The 20,708-nt window shown below is 39.4% G+C and overlaps 1 protein-coding gene across 1 annotated transcript in view; it reads left to right on the top strand.

Annotated features, from left to right (window-relative positions):
• The window catches only part of CFAP54 (cilia and flagella associated protein 54), a 2,172,274-nt gene that overhangs the window by 486,410 nt on the left and 1,665,156 nt on the right, over positions 1-20,708 (top strand). The window contains exon 17 of the mRNA XM_085653834.1: positions 7,652-7,780. Coding sequence (XP_085509960.1) covers positions 7,652-7,780 — 129 coding nt within the window. The remainder of the gene's footprint in view (positions 1-7,651; positions 7,781-20,708) is intronic.

Below are 20,708 nucleotides of genomic sequence, written 5' to 3'. Positions count from 1 at the left end.
TTCGCTTTCACAGCCGCGCGGCGTTACTTTTACTGTCGCGCGGCCAATGCTTGTCTGGTTATGTATGCTGTCTCTTATTTTCCACTCTGTGCTTTCGTTCTCCGCCTACCTATCTTACTGCCACCTTCTGTCTCTTTCATTCGATGTCAGTTTCAAGATGCATTTTCTCTCTCTCCTTTCGTGCTATGTCCTTTGATATTCCTCTCTTTAAACTACTGTTTTGCTCTCTCCCTTTCTCCGTCCACCCACATTCCTGTCTCTTCACTTACCCTCTCCCTCGTTTTCTGTCCTCTGTGTGTCTGTTTTCGCCTCTCTTTCGGGTTCCATTCTGTCGCCTTCTGTTTACCCCCCCATGTCTTCCTCATATGCCCCAGTGCTTTGTGACTTTCTTCATTTTGTATTATTAATTCACCTCTTGTGTTCCTACTCTAGGAAGAGATTTTCGATCCACCATACTTCATTCACAAAGAGCGCACAATCTACTTCTGTAAAATGACCGGGTGCGTGAAGCGTCCTTAGCTCCTAGTGAGTGAATCAATATAATTGTCACTTGACCTCATGCCCTGGCTCTTCTGTCCTCTTTTTCCTATCTAGTTCCACACACAAAATACATTCATTCACAGGCAGAGTCGCAGACGCTTAAACGTGTGCACGCACTTACACACACCTCTATGCACAGACATGCACTCGCTCACATATACATGCATTTTGTACCCTTACGCTTGCACACAACGACGTTTCCCCAAAGATAACGCACATATATACATATATAAACACAAACACACTCTTTTTTCAATGTTGCACACACACTCACTGCAATGTACGCTCACTCAAACACACACAGGCAAAAAATACACATTGTTTAACATACACACATGCTTACACCTCTGCCTACTCCTGTTTGCCCACGCAGGCACCTACACACAAAATTGCACACATCCTCGCTCTTGTACAGATACACCCATTAATATCCCTTTGACCTTCCACAAACACACACACATTCATGTGTTTTAGTTGCACACCATTTAGCTCTTCATCTTTTTTTCCGCACAGTCGTATTTTAAACATTCCACAAGTTAATTAGTTATTGTCAAAATCATTCTCTGCTTTCTACCTCGTCTACTGGCATCTATAACTAAGATACAATTTTCATTGTGCATCTATATGATCATAAAATAAAATGTGTGCCCTATAGATGCTAGTCGTAATGCATGCATCCGCTCTGGTTGTTCATTCCTTTCCATATACAAATGAGAAATGGCTCAGTCATGCACCTCGTAGGGCGTGCCTCGAAGCACCACTCAGGTGTATCGTTATGAATGAATGTGCTCGCGCGCTGGATGGTGATGTTTCTGTTCTCACAAAGCTAGACAAGGAAGTACACTACCAATGCCCAGCATTACACACGCAGTGCTATACCTTTTACATCAGGGGTGCCCTCCACACTTCATTTCCAACGTGAGCAGACGCTTGGACATGCAGTTAGAAATAACCAGTCTATTTCTTAAAAGACAAACTCACACAAATGCCCCTCCCCAAAGAGCCAGTGTGCCCTCCACTATTTCAGCCAAGAAGTGGCACGTTGGAGTGATTGAATTTTCCTAGTCGCAACAAGTTGGTTGTCTTGGCTCCGTAATTGGTCGGTTCGTCCATTCATTCATACATACATTAATATGTTTCTTCGTTCATTTATTGGCTGTGGAGCATCAGCCTTAAAAAACCGACACAGTGATGCTTCCACGAGATCGCACGTGGGTCTCTCATGTTAATACCACCTTGCTAACGAAATCGCACATCTAACCATAGACTAGCAACGTTATTCCAAAACGGAAGCTTACACACAATTATCTCATCAAAGTCAGTTGGACATCCGGCTGCCAACCCCCATTTAAAAATCGCAATCAAAGCGCGAGTACTCCCGGTAGTTTTATCATTTTAGAATTCATGTCTATAACATATTTAGCAAAATAAACAACAATGGTGCATATTTAAAACGCAAGCTAACAAAAATCTCACTACCAATAAAAACAAATGGAAACATATGCTCATCTGCAATCTTTGTCTTTATAATTGCATTAAGGGTGCAATAGTTATGTGGCTAATAGAGGTCCCTTTACAACTCCACATGGACACCTAGTAACAGCCTGTGGTACTGCACCCTTTATTGCTTCCTAGATTTTATTTTATTACTTATGGTACTGCTGGGATATTTTTGGACAAAGAAAAAAATCTAACAAACATTATAATTTGCAATGCCAGTAGCTCAAACTTTCCCTAATGTGAGACTTATTGCATTGCATATGCTTTGGCATAGCCAATAGGTCTCGCCTTTGGGACCTTATAAGTGTTTAGCCATGCAACAGTTGATAGCGTTGTGCCAAGGATATTGTGCTGCATAACGAAATACTTTAAGGTCCCAAAAGCGAGACCTATTGGCTATGCCAATGCTTGTTTAAATCTACAATGGGGTCAGCCTGCAGTAGCACACTATGATGCTATTCCTGATCGCTTTCCACCATTTAATAAAGTAGTGTTTTCCTATCTGTTACCCTTTCTCCAAGTGTATCTAGATGTAAAATTGACAGTTTGTTTATGGCACTTTAATCTCTAACCCAGTGAAGAGGTATATTTGTGAACCAGATAGAAATGACATCACTGTACCTCATGCAACTCATCTAAAAGTGAAAGTGGTGAAAATTGCATAGCTTAAGCTATCATTGTAGCTCAACCAGACAGATGGCAACATTTTCTTCATGGCTTTGTGCCTGAAATACATGGAAATTCAGTGCATCAGCTTCATCAGGTAAATTCCACATACAATACCATATTAATGCCTGGGAAGCAATTGTAGTATGGGAGAAGGGTGCCATCTTAAGTAAACAAGAAAAATCAATGGTATCTAAAAGAAAGTATTCTGCTCTCTTAGAGGATTAAAGATACAGAGTTAATATGGGCTAGCTGCATCAGTCTTGTTTCTGTCATGGCAGAAACTGACCAAGCACTCCGTGTCCCACTCTTGAATGTGAATTTTGACAGTCCAGATAGAGCATAAGCCATAACCCAACTAGAGTCCATCATAGAAGAAATCCTTTATGATTCTGAGTGTGAATCCCTAGCTCAAAATTTGACATCCTTGGGCCTACGAATAGGTGAAAGTTGGTCCTTAAAAATCCTGTGTAGGTTCTGCTCAGCCTGCTGTCTTTGCTCTTACAGATGTTATTTTGCTCATGGGGTGTAAATGTACAAAAGTAGGTACAATGCCTGCCTTTTAGAAGTTAGATAGCTTTTGGTCATGCCAATAACTTACATTGCTGCTCCAGATGACTATTTAGCATGATTTCACTCATTTAGAAGTATTCCAGCCTTGTGCATGTTACCATGTGGATTACAAAGCCTTCTAGTCTTTTTGTGTTAACACACACAGCACTTTGTTTCCCCTCTGGTCAGGCTGGCACTTTGGTAATACTCATGTCGCCTACTTTGATTGCACTTGCATTTGCTATCTTGCTCATCTGCTATAAATGTACTGCAGTAGGCAAACTTTAAATTTATGTGGCGCTTTATCATGCCACATTAATTGCTGCTCCAAATGAAATTTTGCCCATTGGGCGTAATGAGTTTAGACTAAGGAATATATTTTTCTTGACCTTCAGTCAACTGTTTTTTTCGTTTAGAACACGCAGTTAAATTGTGCTTAGAATATATCAGGTTAGTCAGTAAGAAAGCTAATCAGCACTCTGCTCTGAAATCTGGACAGTTACTTGATCTGGTGCCTAGTTCCTTGATGGAAGGCCAGGAGGGATGCAATTGAGGCACAGTTGACCAGGAGAAGAGGCAACATTCACCTGCCCACCTCCAGGTCTGATTGCCTAAACTTTACTTGCGTTCTGATGGCTTTCTCTTTAGTTTTGTTTGCCCTCTGTAGACTGCTGAAATGCCTTTTATGAATAACTGCATTGTTTAGAATTATATAAGGCTGGAGTTTGTTTCCAGCAATTCTTATGACTCAAAAGTGGTTTGTGTTGCATTTGATTGCTACCCAACGGCCGGTTGAGCTCTCCTTCTCCCAAGTCACCCTCCCTCCCTCCATTTAAAAATGCAGGTGTCGTGAACCACCTACCCACATGCGCATTGGTCCTCACCCAGTCTTGTGGCTTCAGTCCCGTCCCCATTGGTCCTACCCTCCTGAACCCTTTCTCCCAGAGCATCTAACCCAGGCTTCAAGTAAAAAGATGAAGAGGTTGGGTGTCTTCCTTTGACATCTTCTCTGTTTGGGCCTGTTAGGGCCAGATAGAGCCTTGGGCCAGTAAACCAGCCTGTTGCACACCCCACCGCCCCTTCTATTTTTGTTTGATGCCAAATACGGTCCTTCCGAAGTACCTCTTTTTGATACCCTCTTACAAGGTTCTAATGTCACCCACATGCGTCATACCATCATGGCACCTGGGTGTAACACAGACCCATGTATATGTGGTATGTCATTGTTCCTTGGGCTGCTCCCTTGCTGCTCCTGAATAAATTTGCTAGAGCATATGCTATGTCTGGCGCGTAATGTGTGTACCTAAGGGTTGCTTTCTACCTCTCCTGGGTGGACTCCTCAGAGCCTGTATGATGACTGGCCATAGAATGCCCATTCCTTTGGATCACTTCATGTTGCTTGTGGATGGACTCCGCAGAGAATATATGCGGTTAGTTGTATAATGCCCATTCCGATGGGTTGTTTGCTATAGCTCCTGGTTGGACTCCTCCTGTCATATTTAATGTCTGGCTGAATAACGCCTATTTCTATTGTTTTTTTTCTGCTCCTCTTTGGTAGACTCCTCAAAGTTTATGTATGACACAGGTTTTATAAAGCCTTCTTCTATGGGCCACTCCCTGCCACACCGGGAAGGACTCCTAACAACATATACATTGCTGACTCTATAATGCTCGTTTCCATCCGTTGCTCCTCTGTCATATTTATGTGGACACCTCCAAGCATATACAATGATTTGGTGTAAAGTGGTGACTCTTTAACTGCTGCTGAGTGGACTTTATCATATGCACCATGGTTGGTTGTATAATGCCCTCTATCATGGGCTGCACCCTACCACACCTCGGTGGACAGACACATGCTATGGTCATATATTAGCAGCTCTTTTGTTGCTCCATATTAGACTCATCAGAGAGTAAACAATAACTGGTTTGATGTTGATCATTACTATGGGTAGCTTCCTGGTACTCCTTGGTGGGGTCCTTAGAGCATATAGTATCACTGGTTGCATAATGCCCATTCCAATGTGTTTTTTCTCTGTCTATTTTGAGGACTCCTCAGAGCATATACTAAGAATGGTTGCTTAAAACCTACTCTTTTGCTTAACCTGCATAGACTTTGTTGAGAATATACTATAGCTAGTTGTTTAATATCCTTCCTTATGGTTTGCTCCATGACGCTTCTTTGCCGACTCTTGATCATATTTTTGAGTATCAGCATGACTGTAGTTACATAGGTACCACCCTGCACCTATGAGCATTTCTGTAGCCCCATTTCAAGATGGTTCAATTTATTATTAAGACCACTCCAAAGATAGTAAGTATCCACATGCGCAACTGTTTTTGTTGCAACTATTTTTATCTGCTACCATGTGGAAGTGCAGCCAACCCCTAGCTAAGACATTGTTTGAGCAGTCTTTGCCATACTTGCAGAACACCAAAACACTATTCGCTTTGGCCAGACTTATCCATCCCAAGACATCTAATGCATAAGTATCATATTGCTTGCATATTTTTGTTTTGCAGACACAGATAGTAGTACACATATACATAGCAGTAATAGCATACGCATTAATAATACATGATTACAGCAAGACTTTGATCCTCGTGCATGAGATCAAAACACTATTGATAAAGGCCACATGAGAATTGCAAAATCTTCAGTCCATACCAGTAGCTTGCTATCCATCTCAAATATGCTTTGGTGCCTTGTCAGAGGTATGAAGTGCTATTTAAGGGTAACTGTAGTACAATATGATACACATCATCAAACAGAACCCATTAGACAGAACAGAACCTGTTAGACAAAACACTGCATATGCACCCGTCACATTTCAGAGGCACCATATAATTCGACCTAACAAGCTCACAACAGCATCCCACTCTTGACAAACATTGTACAAGTCCACAACAACACAAAACCTACTAAACCAAACCCGCTCAACACCCTACAGTTAGTTTCTGTAAAGGAATTCTGTCTACCCTAACTAGACACCTTATTCTTAGTTATGTCAGATTCATACTTCAATCTGGGCAGTGCTCATACCCATTGTCCCAGATGCCATGTACCCAAATTGGTAAAGACCTACGGGGAGCGGAGGAGGAGGGTAGGTGCCACGATTAGCACGCACATCCAAAACTCCCGCCAATGTGCAGATCTTCTGTACCATCTCATGAGGCATAATAGGGCCTCTTTTTAGATTGGACAACCATTTGAATCTAAACACAAGTAGGTACCACCCTCTTACGGGGGATACTTACTAACAAACTAAGTGTGGGGTTGGCAATTCACCCTTGTTTTAGATCCTAAAGAAGCGCCGCCGATCGTTTTGGCCAATAGAGGCATGACACGTGATGACCCGTGTTTCTCCTTACTAAGGAAAATACACAAAGCTACGAGGGCACATTGCAACCCCTCTAGTAGTAACCAACCTATCAGGTTTTTTAATGTGACAGGGGAATCCATTTATTAAAGGCTGAGGTGATATCCCCTAATCAGTTTTAATTCACTCTGTCACACACACTCTACACCACCCCACTTGGACATTTCTTGCACTCATCAAATGGCTATAAAAAGCAGAAGGTCTCTGCCAAAGGGACCCTTTGATGGACCAGTAGGGCACTGCAGCGCCAGCCTGACGAGGAGCACCCACCCGATGATGAAGCATGACAACCTCCCCAGGCAAGTGTGAAAGCAACAAGAAACAGTCTTGTTGACTGTCCCGTTTCCTTTGTCCTGGACCTTGACTCTCTTTTTCCTTTCTATGTCAGGAACAGTGACTAGTTATGTCCGATTCATACTTCAATCTGGGCAGTGCACATACCAATTGTCCCAGATGTAATGTACTCAGAGCAGTGCATTTACCACAACCACACTACTCATAATAAAATGAAAACAAAATCGGATTCAGTCTATGATGAAATCCTCAAAACCAGGGTGTGAGGATATGGTGCTCTACAAGGCCATACCAATTCCAAAACATGCTAAACAATTAGCTATAAAACAATTCAACATAACGTTTGGTGAAGATAAGATTTGTCTAACCAGTTTGATGTTCATTCATTCATGTGAATGAACCACAAGTGCAAAGTGTAAAATGTATTTCAATCTTTGAAGAGATAAACCAGTTTATTTTTTTGTATTGTATTTGTACCTCAACTAATTTCTGCCTCAGAGGTTAGATAACAATGTCAATCCTTTGAGCATAGCACCATAATAATAGCTTCATGTCAATTAAGGGCATCATAAAGCATCAATTGTGCAGTGAAAGTTTTTCTAAAGAAGGTTGTTGGACTTCATTTACATGGGCAAATAATGAACTTCAGATCAGAGAATATTATGGTGTATCCTTGTTCCATCAAGTGATTGAAATAAATGTTCTTCTTCAATTAATTTCAGAAAAGTCAGCTAGAGCAACTTTTTCTTGCCTATAAGACTTTGGAGAGGGCAATACATGGGATGGCAGTGGCTCGCTCTGTGAACACTTTGCAAGATGTTTCATCAATTATTGACTACTACTGTACCAAGGTAAGGAGCTGAAAGTATTTCCTAAGTGAAGCAATGTTTGGCATGTTTTATATTTGTAGAGTCTCTACAGTGCTGCCAGATGTCCTTGATGCTATAGCAGAAGATTTGGTTAAACAAAATATGAGAAATGCACATTACTTTGAAAAATCCAGCTACTTCTTTGAAAGACATGGTTTAGCATTATAAGATGCTAATCCCATAGGAAGGAACAGAACTGTGGGCATTGCTGCAATATGGAACCTACCACAGAGAAACTTCGCAGATTTATGTGTACCACCTGCTACAAACTTCAGACCGTATGTAATTTGGACAGTTACAAATGAAGCTTCATCAGAATTTTGCATTAAGGAACTTTAGTTCTTGAGCTAGGCTCATAGGGCAGGATGGATGGTATTTAAAAAGTAGGACTTGAGTTTAAGTTTACATGCCCTGGCAGTGAAAAGCTCCTAAAGTCGGTTTTCACTGTGGTAAGACTTATCGCTCCCATTGACTGACACTGGGTTACCTTATACTTGTAATAAGTGCTTACTTTGGGTTGGAAGCAGATAGAGGTATACTGTTTAAAATCAATGAATTATAATCTAAAATCCTCTTTAATGGTAAAGTTAGATTTTATCTCAACCACTGGGAATCGCTTGGGCTGCATCCCAATTCATTGTTTTTCACTCACCTTACCACCTCAGTTTGGACCCTGCCATATGCAAATCAGTCTTGATCATCCTCCAATTGGAGCAGTCCAACTCGGACTGCAATGCCGGGTCCTCCTTAAACTGGAATACAAGCAACCTAGCATGGGTTTCTTGCCTATTATGGGCTCTTCAGCCAGGTATAGCTTGATTCCAGTGAGACTATGAGCACAGGACCCACATCTGGGCATACCCTTTGCACTAAGGGCGCCAACTGTAACAACAACAAGGTGATGGATGGAATGCTTGAAATAATCTCAACCAGTGGCTGGGGCCGCATCCTAGGTCATCATTTTTTGTCCACCATACCACTGTTCTGATTGGATTAGGGTCATGACTGATTTGCATATAGCTGGGTCCAAACCGAGATGACATAGTGTGCTTAATAGCGATGAATTGGGATGCAGCCTCAGTAATTAGCAGAGGCTGAGATGAATTCAAGTATTTCACCCATCACTTTCTTTTTTTACACTTCAGTGTGTCACCCTAAGTGGGACGAGTATGCCCAGACATGAGACCCGTGCCCACTGTGTCAATAGAACCAAGCTGTACCCGACTGATGAACCCATAACTAGTGCAAGAATGGGCATGGGTTGCATGTGTTATGGTTCACGGAGGACCTGGCTTGGGTGTTCGGACTGGACTATTCTGATTAGAGCAGGGACATGACTGATTTGCGTATAGCTGGGTCCAGACTTTGGTGACAGGGAACCTTACACACACAAAGGCTGGCACCAGGTAGAAATATTGGACACCCCAGAACAAATTTTCAAGTAACTTCTGGACCTGTGTAAGACTCAGAAGAAGGACTGCGCTGCTGCCCTCATGCTGGAAGGACTGCCTCAGTGCCCTGCTACTGGAAAGACTGCCCTGCTGCCTGAGGAAGGGAGAATGCACTTGCTCCTTAAATCTGGGACCACCAGAATGACTCCAAAGGCTAGGCAGCTGGTCTCCTGGTTGAGCTAAAGCGGCACAACAAGTCCCAGAGGTCCTGCAACTTGCTTGCCAGCTGGTATCTATTGGAGAGACTTAGAATTTTTTTTAGCAAACCCTACTCGGATAACCGTCAGGAGACTGGGACGTACCAGCAAGCCAGTCTGGCCAAGGTGCATCTCCTGTGGGATCGACTTTGCTTTTAGTTCCTGCTACATTCTTCTCCGCAGCAGTAAATTCTCTTCAGTGCGATCTTCTTGTGACAGTGTCTGGCTTCATGCAACCCACTCAGGCTACAGCTTGAAGCCTTGTCCCTCAGGGTGAATCTGAGCTCCAGAAAAACTTCTAAGTCCAAAGGTAGAAATTTTCACTGGGCTCGATGATGGCCCACATCCCATCGATGACAACTAACTCTTCGGCTTGAGAACCCATCTTCTTCTGAGCTCTTCCCAGCCCTGTTAAGAGCTTCACTGAGACTTCATATAGTGGCTCCCCATTGTTGCGACAAGTCCTCGATACTACCTGGTGGCTTGCCCTGCTGAGACTCTACCGTCCTAAGAACTTTTTCTAAAATTTCTTTTAAGTCCGAAAGTAAGCAGAGACCAGGCCCAACCCATCCTCTTGTATCCGCCCATGCTCCATCTCGGTCAGCTTTAACTTTTGCCTTTGATCTGGTCTTGCGTGGCCAGATACCTGTGGTTGACGCTTTGATCTTATAGGTGCTAGATTTCACTAAAAACTTAAAGATTCATAACTGTGGTTCTACTGATTAGAGATTATTAATTCTGGTGTAATTTAATTGATTAAAATGTACTTCATTGTTCTAAATTGCTGTGGTATTTTTCTTGTATTGTGTTTTCACTTTATTACTGTTAGTGTGATGCATAAATACTTTACACATTGCCTCTAAGTTAAGTCTGACTTCTTATGTGCCATGCTACCAGAGTATAAGCACAGGTTAATTTAGTGACTTTTTGTGGTTCACTCTAGCAAGGATTATGTTTATTATTTGATAGGGCTTCCACCCCTCTCAACTGATAACCCAATTTCTTACATTTACCTAGTACATCCCTAATATTTCCCACAGCTGGCGGATACAGGCAGTGGCTTCATAGAATGAGTGTATGTATATATGTATGTGTGTATATATATATATATATATATATTACCTACTGGCGGTCGCCAGTAGGTAGTTATAGTTAGGACCCTGTTTCCATAGGAAAACCGCAACATTCTATTTTGAATAACTTTGGCGCCGGTCGACGAATCCTCGCCAAATTTTCAAAATAGGTGGGGTGCTGCGCTCCGCTCCTACCCTGAAAGTCTCAGGGGGATTCGTCAAGCGGGGGCTGAGATAAAAGGGGGGTCCCAAAACGCGTTTTTCCCATGCATTTTTCCATAGGACCTTTAGACACAGCCACAGCCCGAACGGCTGAACAGAGTTAAATGAAATTTGGCAGAGAGGTAGTCCTCAGGTCAAGGAAGTGCCTTTTGTAGGTTTGGTGTAAATCTGTTCAGTAGATTCTGAGAAAATAGCCTTTAAATCAATATATATATCTGAGCCAGCTTACGGTGCGCTTACGGTGCGCTTACCGTATGCGTACGGTGACGTGCGCGAGCGCGATTCTGATTGGCTGTTAGATCTTAGTAAACATTCGAATCGGTCGAAACCAGGAAGCGGCGGCCGCCATTTTGTGTGTTTCACTCAGAAAAAAAAGGGTGATAACTTGAAAAGGGGGCAAGGAATAGAGTTACAGACCCCATAACATTTGAAAGGGGGTCAAAGAAGGACAGAAAAGTACAAAAAAATTTTTATTAATTTTAAAAAAAATCGCGGGGTACGCGTACGGTAAGCTTACGGTAAGCTTACCGTACGCGTACGGTAGAAAAAAAATAAAAAAAGAAATGAAATGCAGATTTAAGTGTTTAGATATTAGGGGGCTCTAAAAAGAGCCGTTGTGTTTATGAAGTGATTTTTTAGTGGTACCTACAAGTAAGTACCGATGCAGAGTCTAAGGTTCAAGAGGAAGACTCTGTTCCCTTCATCATTGAAGTGTACACCATCTCCTCTATAAATGTCTTGCATGTCGTAACGCAAGTTGTTGTGGTAAATGGAACCCATACCATAGTCTCGGAGGAAAGCAGAAACAGATTTGTTGACGTGCTTTCTTGCTTTGTCAATATGTGGACAGAAATGATTGGACCATTTCCATTTTTGCCTTTGGCATATGTTAGAAAACACAAAGGCAGATTTAGGGAAAAGTGAAAACAGTTGTGCAAAGGTCTCCTTCATAAGCATTTCCAGACCTACCCCAGTCAAAGTGCCTAGGTCATTGCCACCACAGTGCACTATTATGAGGTCAGGGTGTTGGATTTGCATGAAGGATTTCACCAATGGCATCAATTGGTGCCACTTTAACCCTCTCTGACCAATCCATTTAATGTCTACATTTGGCAAAGCAAGGTCTCTCACCATACCTGTTTTCTCTGCATACTTTTCACTCCAGAAGACATAGCTGTGCCCTACAATCCACACTGTGAACATCTTCAAAGGAGAACTGGATGCACTCAGGAGGTGTAATTCAGTAGAATGGTAAAAAGAAATGAAAGACAGTTTGGAAATGGAGGCATACATATATTTTTTTTTTTTTTTTTTAAAAACTGATTGGCTGTTTCATACCATTCTACAATAAAAACTAGGCTGTATGTGTAAATTTATAGAAACATGTTTTGTATTGGTACAGAAAAATGTGTTACCAAAGAACAGTACTATGGATTTGCTGTTAGGTTTGAAAAGTCAAGCACTCTTGCACTTTGAAAATGAAACATTGTCTGCTGAACTTCTGACCTGACACCACACAGCAGTGTTCCATGAGCTGTTGCTATGGTAGCAGGCAGAAGTCAAGTTGGGGGAAGGGTACTAGGCAGAAGTCAAGTTGGGGGAAGGGTACTTTTTGAAAAGGGTTGGTTTTCAACCAATAGAAATGTGTGATTACATTTGAAAAAAAGGGGGAAGCACTGAGATTTGAAATTAATATGTATATGTGTGGAAAAAGAGAGGGAAACATTGCCATTATCTGGTTCTGCTGAGAGGAGAGAAGTGTACAGAACAGAGATCCTGGCTCTGATAATCTGCTGTTTGAGTGCCACATTTCTTTCACAACTAACTAATTTTAAAGGTGAGGTTAGAGTTTGAGAGGGGATGTATATGGTAAATTAAGAAATGAATAATAGAAATGTAATTCTTTTTGTTGAAGTTGCGTTTATTATTTTGTGTTTTGGGAGAAATTTAAATGTGAGGAACATGTAAAATAATATGGACTATGTTTTCACGATAAATTAAGGTGTACTGGTATAAATAAGGAATACTTTAAGGGTTTGAGTTTGCACTCAGTAATGCAAATACATTCAGCATCAGTAAGGCTGGGTGCCCTTGCTGGAGTGTAGTCAGTCACCCAGGCTACACATGTTGCTGGTCTCAGAAAGCTGTTTGGTATTGCTCTGGTGATTTTACATTTGCATTAGATGGAAAGGGGGAGGTATTTTTTTCTGCAGAAGCAGACTCTTAGCACACAGCCAGCTGCATATCCTGTGGAATCATGCATAGTATTCACAACCGAGTGGGGTTTGAGGTTTCAGTCAGTAATGCAAATACATTCAGCATCACTAAGGCTGGTTGCCCTTGCTGGAGTGTAGTCAGTCACCCAGGTTACACATGTTGCTGGTCTGAAAATGTTGTTTGGACATGTGCTTTTTTAAGAATCTGAAAAGTGGATTCATAATGTGTCAGTCTGTAAAAGTACTTATCACTTGCCAAAAAAAAGAGTAGTAAGTGTGCTTTCAAATTGGCAAAGAAATTTCGTTTTGTGACTAATATGAAAACATGACTCTGTGTGCAAATAGGAATTACAGGCAGAGATTTATTGCGTATTGCTCTGGTGATTTTACATTTGCATTAGATGTAAAGGGGGAGCTATTTTTTTGTGCAGAAGCAGACTCTTAGCACACAGCCAGCTGCTTATCCTGTGGAATCATTCACAGTATTCACAACCGAGTGGGGTTTGAGGTTGCACTTAGTAATGCAAATACAAACATGTAAAATAATATGGACTATGTTTTCACCATAAATTAAGGTGTAGTGGTATAAATGAGGAATACTTTTAGGGTTTGAGGTTGCAGTCAGTAATGCAAATACATTCAGCATCACTAAGGCTGGTTGCCCTTGCTGGAGTGTAGTCAGTCACCCAGGTTACACATGGTGCTGGTCTCAAAAAGCAGTTTGGACATGTGCTTTTATCAGAATCTGAAAAGTGGATTCAAAATGTGTCAGACTGTAAAAGTACTTATCACTTGCCAAAAAAGTAGTAGAATGTGTGCTTTCCAATTGGCAAAGAAATTTCGTTTTCTGCCTAATTTCAAAGCATGACTCTGTGTGCACACAGGAATTGTTTTTAGATATTTAATTTGTGAAGGTGTTATTGTGATTTTCACTTCTAGGAAAGGGGTACTTAGTATTTTAAGATTTGAAAAGATCATAAAAAATGTAGTAATATATTTAAATATAAAAAAGGATTTTTTTTTTAGTTTTTTTCAGGTATTGCTGAAGAGCAGTGAACAAAATTTAAGATGCCTACAAAATCCAGAGTAAGGAAAAACGACAAAAAAAAACTATATTTGAAGACAACTGGAGGACCTAAGTTAGTTGGAGATGCTCATGTTGGGAAAAAGAGAAAGTCTTCTGGTAAGCAGACAAAAGATTTTTTAAAGAACATCTTCAAAAAAAGGAAAAATGTACAAAATGTCTGTACTGGAAAGAATGTTTTCAATAGAAAAGAACAGGAAAAAATTGAGAATTTAGTTAATGCAAATATACCTTCTGCAATAACAAAGATTAACTTAAACAGAAAAACAGCGTTTAAAGAGATACGTAGAAAAATGTTTCAGAGAAGAGTTATGTCCAATTTGATAAAGGATGTGAAGAAATATAAGAAAAAGGCAAAATATTACAAGAGAAAAAAAGAAATTGAAGCCATTGCAGCAAAGGCATTAGAATTAAAAAGGAAACTATTCATTTTAATTTTGAATAGGATGCGTACATTGGATAAAATGGTTAATGTACTGAAATCACAAAGCAAAAGGAAAAGAGTAGTGAAAAGAACAAGTAGTGAACCTTTTTTTAATGAAGAGAGTTATTTTCAAAGTAATAGTTTGCTGCATGCAGTTGACACCAGAGGTCGTGCTTATGAAGTGAAAAATGGTTGCATAATGGAGAAGGAGATAATGGTTCCAAGAGATGAGGTACAAGTGATGGCGGATGAGGCTATGGGGAGACGTCCTAAAGCCCCAGTGTACACTTGGAATTGTAGTAGTATTTGCACTGTGCGTCAGGAATCTATTGATAAATTTCGTGAGTTTCTAAGAGAATATAGTAAAAAAAGTGTAAAACAGAAGATTAAGGTGCTTCAAAGTCTAGATCCATGCAGAGTGAGAGAGAATACTGGTTTGCAGGGTCATTCTCTGGCTTGTCTATCTAGAAAAGTGTGTAATAGTGTTTTCCATCATTTTAGGATGCTGGCTGTTCATCATACTGAAATGAGAAAGTTTGTGAGACGGTTGTATTTTGCTAAAAGTCCAGCAATAAAGTTATATGAATTGAATAGGGCTCTGTTCCGTGGATCGGTATCAGATGTAGAGAAGGTTATTGATGAAATTCAGTTTTGTTACTTTGGTCCTGAACAAGACAGTGCAGAAAAGGACACAGTAAATGAGGAAGAAGTGGAAGAGAATGTAGAACCCTCTGTAAGTAAAACATTTAATGATCACATAACAAAATTTGCAATAATCTCTAATGAAAGACCAAATATAACTTGTATTTGTTGCCGCAGAACTCATTATAGAAAACAAACTAGGAATGTTGATCTCTACAGAAAGAGTGAAAATGAAGATAATTATAAGTGGAAGGATTTTGCCACATATATATTTCTTGAAAATTGTTTTGAATTGGGTGAAGATCAGCGTATTTGTAAATACTGTTACAACAAGTTAGAGGAAAATAGAATGCCAACCAGAGCTGTACATAATAATTTAGAATTGGATGTTATTCCTGCCGAACTTTCTGAATTAAATACATATGAGTCTATACTTATTCAATGTGTTCATCCGTTCCAGACCATAGTACGTATGGAGCCCAAAACTGGTAAATTACCTCCTTCAGATTTACTGAGAGCTTTAAAAGGTAGAGTGGTGTATTTGCCCTTGGATTTGAAAAAAAATATGGAAACTATTGATGCAGATACTTTGGAAACTGAACCATTAGTTATTCTGGTTAATGGTGTACCTACAAAGAATAAGAAGATTTGGCAGGAGCTGGTAGATGTACGGAAAGTACAAAGAGCAAATTTGTATTTGAAAAGGAATAACAAATGGTATGAATCAATTTATATAGAAGAAGAAGAAGAAGATTTACAAGAAGACACAGAAACACCAACTGGACAAATTGAAAAAGTGGACAAGTCAAAGGAAGAAGAAATTTATGAACATTTTAGCATACATCCTCTACATTCAAAAGAAGTTATGGGAGACAATATTGATCTGTTTCAGATGAAGAAAGCAAAAGGAACTCCCGTGAGTGTATGGGAGGAGAGCTTGGAAGCTCGATGTTTTCCCCAGCTGTTTCCTAAAGGAAAAGGAGGACGATACGATGAACGTCCAGAACAGATTCCAGCTTCTGAGTATCGGACTACAAGACTATATGCAGAAGATCCCAGATTTCGACAAAGTATTCCTTATTTGTTCCATCTTTTATTTGAAAGCGACTTGTCTGCACTATCTTATGCAGTAAATCACATTTTAAAAAGTGGAGTACATTTACAAAATGTGTCTGCTAAGGATTTTATGGAGAAAGTGCAGCACCGAGATGATCATTTGGAAACACAACTGATCAATCTGATGGCTTGTCAGCGTGGGACAAATGAATATTGGTACCGACGCCATGGTGAATTAAAATGCATGTTACGGAATTTAGGAACACCAACATGGTTCCTTACCCTAAGCTGTGCTGAGTACGCTTGGGATGATTTACTGGATTTTCTACGAGAGGCAAATTCAAACATTAAAAACATCGAATACAAGACAGCAGGAGAACTGTGCTCATTGGATCCGGTTAATGTTTGCAGATATTTCAATCATAGATTTGAGGCTATGATGTCCTTCATCTGCAATAAAAAAAATCCACCTCTTGGAGAAGTAGTGGATTTCTTTTGGAGAAAAGAGTACCAGGCAAGAGGTGCTCCTCATATTCATATGCTGTTGTGGATCAAGGACGCCCCAAAGTTTGGAACAGATACTGATGAAGCAGTGTTATCTTACATTGAAGAATATGCAACATGTGCTATACCAAAAAGCACAGAAGAGAAAAAGTTAAAGGAGCAAGTTTTACGTTTCCAAAGTCATCGGTGTGGAAAATACTGTCGACGGAAATACAAGAGCAAAGATAAATACTACACTAAATGTCGATTTGGATTTCCCAGACCTGTTCTTTCAAATGGAAGAGTAAACAGTTTTATGTCATCTGTGAGACATACTATCACAAGAAAATCACCTAAGAATACCTACAACCTAAAAAGACAAGAAGAATCAAAAAATATAAATGACTACAACCCAGTCATTTTATCCATGTGGAATGCTAACATGGATATACAGTATGTAGCTGACAATTCCATTGCTGTTGCTCGATATGTAACGTCTTACATTACTAAATCTGAAAAAACTGAATTGAAAGAAATGTGGGAAGAGATTTCTCACGAGAAGACTGTCAGTAAGAATCTGTACAGGTTCAGTTTAAAGATGTTATCGCATCGAGAAATTGGATCCTACGAATGTTCAGATAGGTTATCTTCTGCAAGTCTCTACTCGAAATCAAGAAGAATAATTTGGGCAAGTTTAGGCCTTGCAGCAATGAGAAATCGGGTACTGAAATCTGTTGGAGAAATTGAATATTTGGCCGAGAATGACCCAGAAAGTACAGATATTTTGAAATCAAACATGTTGGACACATATTATCCAAAAAGAAGTCATCATCTGGAGAACATGTGTCTCTATGAAGTGCTGCAAAACTACATTTATTCACGGAAAGCCGCAGAAGACATCAACAATGGAAAATATAAAGTCATTGGTGAGGAAGGATGTTTGGTGAAGCAAACAAAAGGAAGTTTGATAAATCACAGGAAGCTGAGTTGCGACACTACTGACAAAAAGGAATTTTACTACTTGGCTCTTTTACAGCTGTTTAAACCATGGCGTACAGAGGATGAACTACTGGGAGAATTTCAAAGCTATGAAGATTCTTTTAATGCTTGCAAAGACAGCATACAATGCAGTACATTCTCAACTTATCTGCAAATGTTAAATGAAGAAATTGAACAGGAAACTACAATTGCAGCTGAAGTAGCTAGAGACAGTTCTCAAGGCAGCCAAAGTTCAGGAACACTCAGTCAAGATCCCCTAGGACAACCAATCGTTGAAAATGAAGCATCAATAGCCATGAATGAAGTGGAAACGGCTATGAATCAAGCTCAAGAAGAATCGATAGACTTACAAAATTTGGAAAGACAACTGAATGAAGAGCAGCAACAAATTTATGAAGAGATCAGAAGCAAAATTGATCACGGATTTCTACATGAAAAAAAAGAGTGCTCATGCACATCATTTCATCCAATCAGGATGTATGTAAGCGGACAAGCTGGAACTGGAAAAAGTTTCCTAATAAAAGTCATCAGAAGCTACCTACAGCAAAAAACGGATTCTACTTTGTCTTGTGTGGTTACTGCTCCAACTGGGTTAGCAGCATATAACATAAAAGGAATCACCTTACATCGTTTGCTAATGTTACCAGTGGAGCATGAGAACAAAATACAATACAACAAGCTAACTGGAGAAGCATGCTTGGAAGTTTCACGAGTATTGAAGAAGATGCAAGTTCTCATTATTGATGAGGTGAGCATGGTATCAAACTTAATGCTTGCCTTTGTGCATTTAAGAATGCAGCAAATTCTAAGGACAGACTATGACGTGTTATTTGGTGGAAAACATGTCATAGTTTTTGGGGATCTTCTACAACTTACTCCAGTTAAAGGACAAACAGTGTTTAATACTGTGACACATGAAGACACAAAGAAGTCATTGGGAAGCATCGGTAATGCAACTATTTGGTCCTTCTTTGAGTACAAGGAACTTACTACTAATATGAGGCAAGCAAACGATGAAGAATATGGAAGTATTCTGAAAGATATCAGAATTGGACTACTCACAGAAGTTGGCAAAAAAGCATTACAGAGTCGGCTGCTACATAATTTATTTCCAAAGGAAGAAATAGTTGCAGAGAAGATATACAAGAACGTTGCAGAAAAGAAAAGTGTCATCTGCTTAATGCCAACTCTACGTGAATGCTCAATATTCAATGAGGAGCTTTTAAAATTGGAAAAGGAAGATATCAGGAAATTGGAAGCAGTGGACAAAATTGAGAATGGAAGAATTACTATCACATTAACAGGCACACTGAAAAATAAATTGGATTCACTAGAGAAGAACATTTCCAAAACAGCTGGATTAGAAAAAAATCTATATGTTTGCATGAACTGTAGAGTATTTTTAAGGAGAAATTTGGATGTTGAAAAAGGTTTAGTTAATGGAGCTATGGGAAGAGTTGTGGGTTTTATTAATTATCAGAAAAAAGATGGAATTGAATGTTTAAAAATAAAATTTGATCAGATAGAAGAAGTTAAAGACATTTGTCGTTGTTCAGTTCGTTTCATGCTTGTGAACGACTTATATGTACGTAGGAAGCAGTTTCCGTTTTCGCTAGCATATGCTGTAACTATTCACAAGTCTCAAGGATTGACTGTAGATTGTGCTTTTGTGAACATTGGTTCAACTGTGTTCAAAGAAGGTATGGCTTATGTAGCTTTGTCACGAGTGAAAACATTATCTGGTTTATTCATGATAGACTTTGATGACTCAAAAGTTAGTGCTGATACAAATTGTGTAAAGGAGTATAATAGATTAAGAAGAACCTATGCTCCTCATTTAGGTCAGTATCCTGTGTTGGAGAAACATGTAGTTTCTCGTAAAAGGAGAAATGAGAATATCTGTAATGAAGATGTAGAGAGGAGGAAAAAAAAGAGGAGTGATGTAATTGCAAGCAAAAAGAAAAAGGAAAATGAAGAAGAGGTTGTAGGATGTCATTTTGAAAATAGCTCTGGTGTCAACTGCTACGCTAATGTAGTGCTGAATGTTGCATTTTATCTGGAAAGTGCGCAAGAGCAGATAATAGTAAATCAGAGAAAAAGATTCTGTTCTGAGTTGAGTCTCCTTTTTCAAAAGCTGAGTAATGATAAAACTCAAATAGAAAGTGCTACTGAAATTAGAAAACTTTTAGATGTATGTTCAGGACGAACACAGTTTTCTCAAAATGTACAGCAAGACGCACAGGAATTCTTGATGTTTTTTCTTCAGGTACTGGAAGAAGAAGGGGTTCCCATTGAAAATATGTTTGGTGTCTCTTATAAATGGGAACATAGTTGTGAAAACTGTTACAATACATGTGGCTCTAATGTTGATTCAGAAAGGTTTATTTATTTAACATTGCCAGAAAGTAAAACAGTCACTTTTGCTAAATTAGTTAAAGATGCTAATCATAACATGGAATGCAGTGAGTGTCAATCTGAAATGTTTTCAACGTTAATTTTAAAGGAATACGGACAATATGTAATTTTAATGATGCAACGATGTAAAGCTGATGGTTCAAAATTGGATACTTTAATAAAGAAGTTTACAGGACAGCAATTATCAATTTCAGGAAAAACTTTTGTAACAGTTGCAATAATTTTCTATGAAGGACCTACTGTTACTTCTGGACATTACACAGTTTATCTTAAATGTGAAAAAGGCTGGACACTGTGTAATGATTCCCAATTGATTTTCAAGCAACGTTTGCCTTTTGATTTAGCAAATTCCTATCTAATCTTCCTGAAACCTAAATTTTAGAGAGACTTGGCAAGATCTGTACAAAACAATTTTACCATTTTATTGGATTACCATTGGAATTTAAAAAAAAAATGATTTTTCAAATTATCATTTGGCCTAATGGAAAGGTAACCAATTGTAATGTGGACTTTTTAAATTTTTAATGAAACTTTGGAAAACCAAAAATTTAGACAAAATCGGTAACATCTGCACAATTTAAATTTTGGAATGTTATTGGATTGCCATTGGAAATTTATTCAAAAAAGAATTTTAAAATTACTATTTGG

This window comes from Triturus cristatus, chromosome 4_1 (genome assembly GCF_964204655.1).
Source record: "Triturus cristatus chromosome 4_1, aTriCri1.1, whole genome shotgun sequence".
NCBI lineage: Eukaryota > Metazoa > Chordata > Amphibia > Caudata > Salamandridae > Triturus > Triturus cristatus.
This window is presented reverse-complemented; position numbering and strand designations above follow the sequence as displayed.